Source organism: Colius striatus, chromosome 4, assembly GCF_028858725.1.
Source record: "Colius striatus isolate bColStr4 chromosome 4, bColStr4.1.hap1, whole genome shotgun sequence".
Lineage (NCBI taxonomy): Eukaryota > Metazoa > Chordata > Aves > Coliiformes > Coliidae > Colius > Colius striatus.
The window spans coordinates 81,013,414-81,025,865 of record NC_084762.1 but is presented as its reverse complement, the minus strand read 5'-3'; the positions used below and the strand labels follow the sequence as shown (position 1 = coordinate 81,025,865).

Genomic DNA, 12,452 nt, shown 5'->3' with positions numbered 1-12,452 from the left:
CAGATGCCTCAGCCCTAGAAACATTAAAGGTCAGTCTGGACAGGGCTCTGAGTAACCCAATCAAGTTGAAGATGTCTCTGCTCAATGCAGGGGAGTTGGACTAGATGACCTTGAAGTGTCTTTTCCAACCCAAACCATTTGATGCCTTTATGATTTGATTTACATTAAGGACTGTGATAAAGAACTGCCTCTACAGACACCAGGGTTTTTAAAACAAATATGAATTCTGGTCTCTTGTTTTTGGGCCTATTCCTTTACTGGGAGAACAGTACTTTCCAAATTTGGTGTGTATTGTGAGAATAAGTATGTTAGAATTGCAAAGTTCTCCCTCCTGTATTGTTTGTGATCATTTAGATGTTTTACATAGATCAGGTGGAAGAGGCTATTAACACACAGAATAAATTGAATTTGACATAGAATGTCTCATGGAAAAATAAGGATTGAATTTGACTGCTCATAGAGGATAGGCCACTTAAATCCCTGTAGATTTTCAGCATTTAACCATTAAAAGGCTGAAATAGAAATATAAATAGTCTAGAAAAGAGGAGACTATGGGGGGATCTTACTAATATTTGCAAATATCTAAATGGAGATTGGAGCATTCCTTTTTTCTATGGAATCTAGCAACAGGACAAGGGGTAATGGGATGAAGCTGGAACACAAAAAGTTCCATTTAAACATAAGAAAAAACTATTTTACCATGAGGGTGACGGAACAGTGGCACAGGCTGCCCAGAGGTTGTGGAGTCTCCTTCCTTGAAGGTCTTCAAGACCCGCCTGGACATGTTCCTATGCGACCTGATCTAGGGGAACTTGCTTCTGCAAGAGGGTTGGACTAAATGATCTCTAAAGGTCCCTTCCAACCCTATCATTCTATGATTCTATTATAGAGTCCTCTTGAGCTCTTTTCCAATGTGTTTTATCCTGTTATCTTGTGTTGTGGAATGAATATTTTGGGATACCCAGGCAATCTTTTACAGTAACTTTCCTGTATATTTTTTTTTTATTTTCAATGGGACAAGTTTTCTATTTATTTATTTGGGAATTGGAATGTAGTTTTGGTAAACTGAATGGGAAAATCAGAACAAGAGTGAAAAAAATAAGTCTCTCATCCTATAGTACAGTGGACACTGAGAGAGTAAAATATGCTAGAATTATTAGAGCTGAATCTCAAGCATTAGAATGTGGAATTTGATACAGGAACCCAGTAGTTTGAGGTAAGCTTCAGACTGAATGACTTAAATGTTTTTGTGTGTTGAATAGGGAGTACAGTTTCAGGGAATGAAGAAAAGCATTGGTTTAATGTGTTCTGAGCTGCTTTAAAGGTGCGCGGTTTAATTTAAAAGCAAAGATAAGAGTTCTAGGCAACTATGGTTTAAACTATTTTAATTTCTCAACTCCTTCATAAACATAATAGAACAACTGATGCTTAAATAATCTTTCAGATTAGCCCAGAACTCTTCGGGGTGTAACTTTCCTATGTCCTAATAAAAAGTTTATTGAGATCAATGAAAGACTGCAATTCACTGAAAAAATGATTTGATGAATCTCCTTGTATACCATCTAATCAAAACTGAAATATTCTAGATGAACTGAACTTTCTTTGGAAATCAGTCACAAACCATGGAAATGATAGAATTTTGTGAACATGTAAAAAAGTGAAGTCTTTAAAATGCAATTTTTTAAAACTACATATTTAAAAGGGTAATCAATGCTTTGTCAAACAGTAATTAGCTATGATACACAGGCAACGAGGAAATGCTGTCATTTTATTTATCACACTAAAATCTCAAGTCAACAATTTGTCTAGGAGCAATTTTGTATGACTAATCAAGACTGCTTTCCATCATTTTAACTTTGCAATTATGAACAGATTGCTCTAATTTGATCCTGCAGTTGGGAGCTTGTCTTTCCTTAAGGGCTTGTGAATTTAAAGTCCAGCATGTAGCTAAAAATTCACTTGATATGCGATTAAAGGTTTTTCCCAAGGATCAGTATATGCAGAAAATAAATGATTGCTGAAACTCCAAAAATTTCCAGTCAGAATCCTTAAAAGGCAAAAAATTATAAATCTAAGATGACTTGTCATTTTAAAATGATGATATAGATCAATACAGAAAGACAATGAGAGAGATTATAATTAATCTTGGAGTAAGAGTATTTTAAAATCTACTTTTAAAAAGGAAAACAGAGATTAAAATGTTTACTGTTGTATGCACCTTTTTTGAAATCATTAGTAGAATTAAAATATAGTAACTCACAGGAAGAGACACAATGACACAGACTTTAATTAGGTATTTGAAAGAAGTTAATTATGTAATTTTCAATCACTTATAAAACAACAAAAAAAATACCACAGACTTTTATACAGACTCAAACACAACATTTCTTAGAATTTATTTACTATATATTAATTAACAGTGACAGAATATTTAGAAAATATTGCAGCCTTAAGACAATGTTTTGTTACAGACTCCATTTGATCCTTTCCATTACTGAAATACATATAAGGGTGGAATCGGAGAACTTCATGACATGTGAAACAGATTCCTTCAAAACTTGTCTCTTGGCTGAAAATACACATCCTTAAGTCACTATATTTATATATCAGGAAATTTTCTGCACTTGCAGAATATTGAATGTTCAAAAAAAATCTGTTTTATTTTGCCAACAGTGAATATATCAGTTGTTATTACTAACCCACTTTACAATGTTAGTAACACTCGTACTCCAAGTAGCTAAATATTAAGGAAAAATCTCATTTATAACATAGTTAAAATTGTACAGGAACTTCCTAGAATCTTCTCTCTGGTGGCATTCTCACCCTTCTGATGACCCTTTTGGTATTCCTCAGAATAAAGATGTCACCAGGGGTTAGTCTTGGTTAACAACCATCAAAATGAATCCTTTGCCAAAGAATATGATGGTGATGATAGAGATTTTCTTCTCTTCAGTCTTGAGTCTACTTGGGGTTATTTCTACACATATACTGGAGTACTTTCCTTATGAGGAAAGGCTGTGGGAACTGGGGGTGTTTAGAGAAGAGGCGATTGCAGGTGGATCTCATTAATATTTAAAAATATCTAAATGGTGGATATCAGGAGGTTAGGGCATCCTTTTTTTCTGTTTTATCTAGTGACAGGATAAGGGGTAATGGAACAATGCTGGAACACAAAAAGTTCCATTTAAACGTAAGGAAAAACTATTTTACTGTGAGGGGGATAGAGCACTGGCACAGGCTGCCGAGGAAGAGTGTGGAGTCTCCTTCCTTGGAGGTCTTCAAAACCCACCTGGGCGCCTTCCAGAGTGACCTGATCTAGGTGGAGCTGCTTCAGCAGGGGAGTTGGACTAGATGATTTCTAAAGGTCCCTTCCAACCCCTACCACTCTTTGATTCTATGATATTTAGTCACATCTCATATGCCCTTTTCACTGGCTCCCAGTTATCAGTCTATTAATTCTTACAGAGAGGTGATTACAAAAATATTACCAGATTAATATGATACTGAAAGTATTTTACAAAGCATTATAACTTTACGTAGATAATCTTACAGATATTTATTATTTACTTGCTATGTTTCATTTTAAATGGCAAAGAAAACTATTCCAGCTAATATTTATGACTTTATTTGTAGAGTCTCTCATACAAATGAGACTTAAGCTCTGAGGTCAATGTACTGTGGTATTTAATGAATAATACTCAAGTATTAAGTTACTTTAACTCTCTGAGCAACTTTTGTTACATTCCTTTTTGAAAATATGTCATATTTTATAAAGAGATATTTTAATGTTGCTGTATTTTTACTTACTGAAAGATTTTATTAATTTAGTGTCCACTAAACCACAAATAAAACCTTTGTATTTTTCATGCAAATTTAAGCATAGCAATCAAACTAAAGAAACAAATGGAACTTTTCTGAGTAAACTCAGTATAATGATGATCATGACAGGCACACCCCTGAAATGCTATCAAATTACTCTAATAATAAACTATTTTGTATGAGGAATTGTAGTGCTTGCCACAATAGTAAGATACGTGTTCCTTTAAAAATATGTCAATGACAAAAAAAAGTAATAAGTGTCTGGATATCTGTATCTGAATTGTTGCATACAGATAGATCTTTATATTCACTTCTAAACATCATTGCTACTTTTGTTCATGTTTTTCAATTTTCTGGTCATCATTCTATAATTTTATTTTGTCATTTGGCATTCATGTCATATTGATTCTAATCAATAGCATACTTTGGCTATTGCAATGCCTTTCAGTAAGAGCATAGGGTAATGAACAAATATTTCCTGGAAAAAAGAGACAGGCTATTTAGTTTTGTGTTTAGTTTTTGGTTGGTTTTTTTTTGTTCCTGAAAAATGCTTAGGAAAGCACAACAATATAATATTCATTAATGTAGAATATCTATTAAGAATTCCAAGTATATAGTTATCAGAGAATGAGATAATAGTTTTTATAGTTGCCACAGCAAACAAGTCTCATGGTAAATTACTGATATGCTATACAGAACTCTAAGGTTATCTTAAAATTAAAAAATAAATAAAACATTTAAAAAATGCTAATTTTGCAGTTACAATAATTTTTTCAGGAAATAATTTCCTGACCTTTTGAATTCTGGGCTTCTAATCATTCTCTGTTCTTCCATCTGGTGAGTCTAGAAGTACTGACAATTGCAGTATGTAACTTATCAGTTAATTTCTGAACACGGCTGAGACTGAATTTCAGTATAAGCAGCAGAAAATGTATTAAAGAAACATAACACACTGTTGGTGTTTGCAGTACTCATTTCAAGCAAAATTAAAAATATATTACCTTTTCTTCCAATAAAAAACATCAGAGTTTACACCTTTTGGTGAAAACATCCACAGACCAATCTGTGAATTGGATGTTCTTGAATCTTATATATTACAAAATCAAATATTTCTGTGAATATTATTTAATAAATAGCTGTTTCATGGTGGATGTTTAACAAAGTAGTGAAAAGTTTTGGAGATTGTTTGTGCTTGTGTACACTAAATTTTTCATTTCATATACAAAAGTAAATCAGAACACTATCATGAATATATGTATGGAAAAAAAAAAAAATTTTTTTCTAAGAATAGAAAAGGAAAATTTAAATCCTGAGCAACCTGAACTAATTCTACTACTTTGAGCAGGAGGGTGGACTATCTGACCTCCACAGATCTCTTCTGATGTAAATTTTTCTAGAATCCAAAATTCAAAGTAATGAATAAAACTATGGCTTAGCTACAAACATAAGAAAACAATTTAATGTTATTTATTAATAAAACAAATAATCCAAATCTGTTATACAATTTGACACACCATGGACACCATGGATATGTCTAGATTTCATTGGTGAGTATATACAGTTAAATTATTCAACTTGGTTTTTACATACATTTGACAGGTAAATACTATGAGTTTTTCTGGTCTTGTATGAAACCTGATATGGTTATTCTCCTGAAGCAGAAAAAGCAATTATTACCATATATACGTCAAATGAATATGTAGAACTGAGTATCAGTAGGGCATAACAGCAGTGCTATGAGTATACAATGATTTTCCTTTGGATTTTCTGCTTGAGTGGAAAGCAGAAATATCATCTCTGAGGCTAAAGTACATAGCTAAAATAATCTTAAATTCCCTCACTGAAGTGAATTGTGGTCCTTTTCTTTTCATCATACTAGTTCAGAAAATCCACTCACCATAAATTGTAACAAAAGTTTGTGTAAAACATAGACTGCAATAGATGTTTGAATGTAACCCTAAATAGTAGAAATTGACCAGTGGTTTGCAGGTATGGGTTTTTTTAATCTACTGTTAATCTAGACAATTTTTAAAGTCCAGTTTCTATATCATATTATCACCTCTACTAAGTACAATTTTTTTCAAAATGATGTACCTTACCTGGCTCAGTGTGCATGAAAGTTGTTAAAATTTTTTACCGATTCCTTGAGCTATTATATGAAAATACTTTTCGCAAGTACCATCACTATTTTAAGTCAACTGCCTTTTCCTTGATGAAATATTTTTTGAAACAGCAATCTGTCACAGAGGTTTTTTTTTCAGACAACTAACCATGAGTTGTGCTTTTTTGTTTCTTAGGTTAACAGGATTTCATCTTCCTCCACCTGTGACAAGTACGAAATCTGTATTTTCACTGCGGTTGACAAGTGACTTTGCAGTTAGTGCACACGGGTTTAAAGTTTACTATGAAGGTAAGACATTCTTCACAAAAGAATCTGGATTTTTATTTTTCTACTTCTCTGTTGCAGTTTTCATACTTTTCTACAGTTTTCACACAGATGTTTAAGTAAATGAGTGAGTACAATATTCCTGAAGTCCAGAAGTTAGTAGTGTCACATGTATGTTCCAAGAAGGATCTTGCTTATGATCAAACTCACTTTAGTCATGTTTGAAGGGTAGGAGTATATAATCCATCTTTTTTTTTTTTAATCCAATTTCTTCATATTGGGGCCATGAACTCTTGCATGTGTTTGTAGGATTGTCATGGTTTTGTGAGGAGCTGCTTTTGCTTGGTAACAGAGGGTTGCGGTTGCAGAGTTCTCTGGGGTTCAGACCCACCTCCAGCCTGGCTAGGCCAATCTGACGCCTCTGTGATCAGTATTTAAGGATGAGAATTTTAAGTCTGTGGAAGGAGGTGGATGGGGAGGGCAAGATGGAGGTGACCATGTGGACCTCACAGTCAGGAAAGGACAGAATGAGCGATGTCAGACCAGAGACATCCTTGCAGCTCACAACGAGAAGTAGAGACCCCATGACAAAAGGGAAGAGAGTTGGAGACTCCAGGTTAGAGAGAGTGAGCAGTTTAGATCCCAACCCAGAGGAGATGAACTGGAGTTGCAGTGTCACTTCAGAGTGGCTTGTGCAGGGCTGCCCAGTGTGTGGGAGACTCTGAGCTAAAGCAAGGGAGGACTGGCGAGAACTTCTCAGGAGTGCAATAAGTGGCAAGAGACATCAGGAAAGGACTGACTGCAGCCTTCATTCCCTGTGACCAGCACTGTTTATACCGGGAGGAGGCAATGACACTGGGCTCAAGGCTTTGAGCCTGGAAAGAGAGAAGAGGTGGAGGAAAGGTGATCTTAAAGAGGTGGTTGCATCTCCACCAAATAATACTCTGTATTATTTTTCCGTTGCATATTTCTGTTGGTTATGTTTTAGTTTGAGGTGGATTAAATTAAGTTCCATTTCCTTCCTCAAGTTGAGTAGTCTTGTTTGTTTTGTTCGGGACCATAAGCAGCAATTGAGCCCTCCCTGTCTTTCAGGAGTTCTAGAGTCTGTAGTACTTAAGCTAATCATGGTCTCTTGTCTCTGGATGGGCCTAAATCAAGACAAGGATATAAACACAAACTATGGTTTCTATGTTTTTCTTTTCTTCTGTTTTTTTTCTCTTTGTTTGGTTTGGTTTGTTTGATTGGATTTTTTTCTTTTTTTTTTTTTTTTGTTTAAACTTGATTTAAGGACTTTAAAGATTTTTCTGCTTACATTGTCTCTGTCAACAATCTAGGAGCTATCGTAAACTGTGTGTAGAAGCTCTGAAGCCAATGTTGTACCCTGTTCAGTAGCCATCTGCAACAGAAATTGATCTCTGAGAAAGTGACAGGCTGAGTAACACTTTGATATTTAGGTAAATATCAAAAAACTTTTAATGCAATGGGGCACTGACTTAGAAGTACAGCACAGTACCACTCCATAGTAAAATGTATTCAGACTTTGACACTGTTTATCTTCAGGTATGATGCCTTAAAATGCTAGTTCATATAGAAATGCCCTCCTATATGTATATATATAAAGATATGAAATGAAAAACATAAAACAATTTTCAGGCTTTTCTTGTCTCTTGAGTTATTATAAAAATAAATTATGCAATTAAACACATTTTTCTGGCTTGCACACAAGCTGGAGGTAATTTACAAAATAGAAATTCAAGCTATTCGTAACTGGGTTTATCTGGATTACGGATAGTTTGTTGTCTGTTAGTTCAAGCTAAATGTACCATTGATTTTGGCTAGATTGTACACTGTACTCTGTAGTCTGTTAATTTTGCAAGTGTTCAGTAACATTGTTCAGCAGCAGCATCATTACAAAATGTTCTATAGAAATTCCTATGGTTTTTAACTATGCAAGATATAGTATATACTCCTCTTATGAATATTAGGAAAATATGTAGTATTTTTTGTCACTGATTTGATCTAATCAATTGGGAAATTCAAATTCAGTATAAATGGTATCACCTGCTATCGTTGCATACTGTTTGCAAAAAGGTTTTTTACTACTAAGGCTAACAGATAGCATATTATGAATTTCAGTTATGAGAGAAAATGATTAAACCAGAAATGGATTATCTTGAACGGAGTTCAGTTTGTACATATGACTGAATTCTCACATAGTGTCCTTTTAGGCAAAAAAGACATGCTGATTAATAGAACCGAAGCTTCTAAATCACTGAGAGAAATAGGAAATTTTCTTTTCAAACACAGAAATCACTTTTGAACAAAACATAAACCTTATTACTTCGAATTTCATAGAATCATAGAATGGTAGGGGTTGGAAGGGACCTTTAGAGATCATCCAGTCGAACCACCCCACAGAAGAAAGTCAATCTAGATCAGCCAACACAGAAACGTGTCCAGGCGGGTCTTGAAAACTTGTTGAAGTTGAACCTCATGGACAATTGGAGAGTCCTGCATCTGGGGAAGAACAACCTCATGAACCAGTACAGACTGGGGATTGACCTGCTGGAAAGCAGTTCTGCAGAGAGAGACCTGGGAGTCCTGGTTGACAGGAAACCAAATATGAGCCAGCAATGTGCCCTTGTGGCCAAGAATTTGATACTCACGTCTTTTGAATCCAATGGCTTTATTTTGAAAAATGAGGAATATTGGAAGAAGTTAGGCTAGACTCCAGAGTCTCAGTTCACTGGAGTTTCCCTTCCCATGGACAGATCTGCTTAAGAGCTGCATCAAAGCAGCTTCATTAAGTGATCAAATTTATATTTCAATTCCAGTTTTCTGAGTCTGTATGAAGTTACCTGTCTTTATACCCAGCTAGCAAAGAAATGAAAACTCATTATGCTACATTCATTTCACGCATCGTTCCTTGATGTGGAAGAATAGATGTATTTAAATGATAATCATTTCAAGGCAATCTCCATTTCTGTTCTTGTACTCTTTGTGAATGTGTATAACCCTGCAATCAACATTTTCAGATCTTCTTCTACCTAGTATCCAATTGTGATTGCCCAGTAGCTAGTTTTTAGCTTCCTGATGAAACATCTGCATACTTAGTACCCCTAAATATCAGACCACATACTTAAGTGCTTCCTTATGGATTTGTAATTCGAAAGCTAAGACAGAAATGATTAGCAACCTATCATTGCAATAATACAAAATGATAGAGAGATAGCAAGAGAAGGCAGGGTGAGCAGTAGAGACATATATCTCCAAGGATTGCATCCAGGTGTGATTTGAAAAAGAAGGAATGTATAATTTCATTTCCTGTGAAATATTTGGAAATAAAAGACATAGAGAGACAGCTATATGGGATATATTACTGTTCACTACCTTAAAAATTACCCTAACTCCTCCCAAAAAGATTCAAATAAACAGTCCAACAATGTCTCTTTCTTTGACCTCCCTTCCTTCTAGTCATATTTACAGTTGAGCTGAAAGTTAAAAAGAAACTCTATAGTACCCAGTAGAATCTGTAGAAACTACAAATCTACTGTGGAATTTCTTGAATATAACATAAAGAAACATAAACTTTCTGATATCCTGAGAATAAAAAAAAATGCATGAAAAGATATAAAATGATATATCAATAGAACTATTATGCTAGATAGTCACATGTAAGCTCCTGCATCTAGTCAAATTAAGTACATGACAGACCACAGAAATATCCTCTCTGGCCTTCTACCATTAATATCGTAAGCCATAATCTGTATCCTTGATCTCTCAATCCTCTTCCTCTTTCTTTCCTTTCCTTGCCCAGAAGAGTTGTGGAATCTCCTTCCTTGGAGGTCTTCAAGACCCGCTTGGACTTGTTCCTATGTGACCTGATCTAGGGGAACCTACTTCTGCAGAGGAGTTGGACTAGATGATCTCTAAAGGTCCCTTCCAACCCTACCATTCTATGATTCTATGATAATCAAGTGGCACATTTGAGTTAGCTTTGGTATTATTGTACCTATGCTTCTTTATAGTCAGTTTCTCTGTTATTTGGGAAAGAAAACATCTAATAGAGAGACATCAGAGAATCATAGAATGGTTTGGTCTGGAAGGAGCCTTAAGGATCATCTTGTCTCAATCCCCCTGCCATGGGAAGTGACATCTTCCACTAGACCAGGTTGCACAAATTCCTGTCTAACCTGGCCTTGGACACTTTTAGGGATATGGCATCCAAAGTCCTTCAGGGCAACCACCTCCCAGGGAAGAACTACCTCTTTTTTTCTGATATGTATCTATCCCCTTTCAGTTTCAAGCAATTACTCTTTGTCCCTTGTAAAAAGTCCCTCTCAGGCTTTCTTGTAGACTCTCTTTAGTTACTAGAAGGCTACTACAAGGTTTCCCCAGAGCCTTCTCTTCTCCAAGCTGAACAACCCCAATTCTTTCAACTTGTCTTACTAGGAGAGGTGCTCCAGTCCACTCATCATCTTCATGGCTCTCTTCTGGGCTTGCTCCAACAGGGCTATGTCCTTCTGATATTAGAGGTCCCAGAGCTGGATGTAGTCCTGCAGGTGAGATCTCATCAGAGCAGAGGGGCTGATTTACCTCCTTCATCCTGCTGGCCACTCTTCTTTTGATGCAGTCTAAGTCTCTGGCTTCCTTCAAGAGAGGGTCCACATTTTCCCTTCTCTTCATTTTATCACCAACTTGACATTATTGGCCAGATTTAACTCTACTGGAATTTTAGCTTTCCTAATCTGATTGCTATCCATTCAGACAATTTCTTTGTATTCCTCCCAGGCTATTTGTCCTTGTTTCCATCCTCTGTAGGCTTGCTTTTTGTGTTTCAGTTTGCCCAGAACATTTTTGCTCATCCATACAAGCCTCCTGGTGTTTTTGCCTGGCTTCCTTTCTGTTGCAATTAGCTGTACCTGAACTTGGGAGAGGTGATCCTTGAATATTAATCAGCTTTCTTGGGGCCCTCTTCCCTCCAGGACATTATCCCATGGTACTCTACCAAGCAGTTCCCTGAAGAGCCCAGTTTTCTCTCCTGAAGTCCAGGGTACAGAGCTTTCTGTGCACCTTCTTGCTGTTCTAAGGATCTTGCACTCTACCATTTCATGGTCACTACAGCAAAGGCTGCTCTTGAGCTTCACATTCCCCACCAGCCCTTCATCATTGATGAGAACAAGGTCCAGCATAACAGCTCTCCTCATTGACTCTTCTATCAGTTGGAGAAGGAAGTTATTTTTATATACATACATATAGCCTATCCATATTGCACAGTATCCCTAAAGAAAAAGGATTTAATGAGAGAAAAATGAAACATTATTCAAAAGAAAAAGAATCCACTTACTGTTACAACAGAAAATGGTGAGATACATTGAAAATTGAAGGACTTTAAGAAAAAAAAAGAGCTGTAGTATTACCAGCAGCAATGTATCATTTAATTACCATCTAGAGACACAAGTTTGCTGGCTGGAATGAGGAATGAGGGAGTTATAACTCTTCTGATTCCATGGCTGGATTTTCTGGAGAGGCTCCTGACATCTTTTTGTTTTGTTTGGGTTTTTTTTTTTGATAACTTTCAGGGTCTGTGTAACACATACGAATATCAATGTCGAGAAAAGAAATACTACACTTAATCCTTTATTTGATCATTTATGCCAAGTCACACTGCAGCTGTGTCTTTTTCATTTTATTTTTGACAAGATTATTTCTATTTCATAATAGAATAATTCAATGCACTTTCCTATTTCCTGTTGTCCTGAAGATACATAAGCAGCTTTATTCACTGGGAGCATGGGAGGGAAAATACAGCTGCTAAGAAAGAAAACAGCATAGCAGTTTGGCCCATACAGTAAAGGGCTTCAGTGAACCTAATTCTGCTTTGAACAGTGCTTCCTTTTGTTCTTATTGAATTATTTTATAGCAATCAAACAGGCAGCTGACATTGTTAAGATTATCAAAAAGTTTATTGCTGTAATTTATTCACGTCAATCTTTATTCAAGATAAATGTGATTGAAACTTTTGTACTATCCTATTGATCAAGAGGAAGGAAAAAAGAATATAAATTTTTCTTCTAGAGAAAACTCTGAATGTCCTGGAGATGAATTGTAATTATTTATAGCATATACAAATATTACATAATATGTATGGATCTATGAAATACAGTTTTATCTGTTTTGTACCTCTACACCTCTTTTTAAATCTAAATTATAAAGCTGAATTATTGCACACTATTAATAATGAAAT

General features: G+C 35.5%; 1 protein-coding gene across 3 annotated transcripts in view; it reads left to right on the top strand.

The window, feature by feature from the left end:
• Positions 1-12,452, top strand: part of CSMD3 (CUB and Sushi multiple domains 3) — a 611,954-nt gene that overhangs the window by 109,638 nt on the left and 489,864 nt on the right. For all 3 annotated transcript variants that reach the window (XM_061994596.1, XM_061994595.1, XM_061994594.1), the window contains exon 3: positions 6,117-6,229. In XM_061994596.1, coding sequence (XP_061850580.1) covers positions 6,117-6,229 — 113 coding nt within the window. The remainder of the gene's footprint in view (positions 1-6,116; positions 6,230-12,452) is intronic.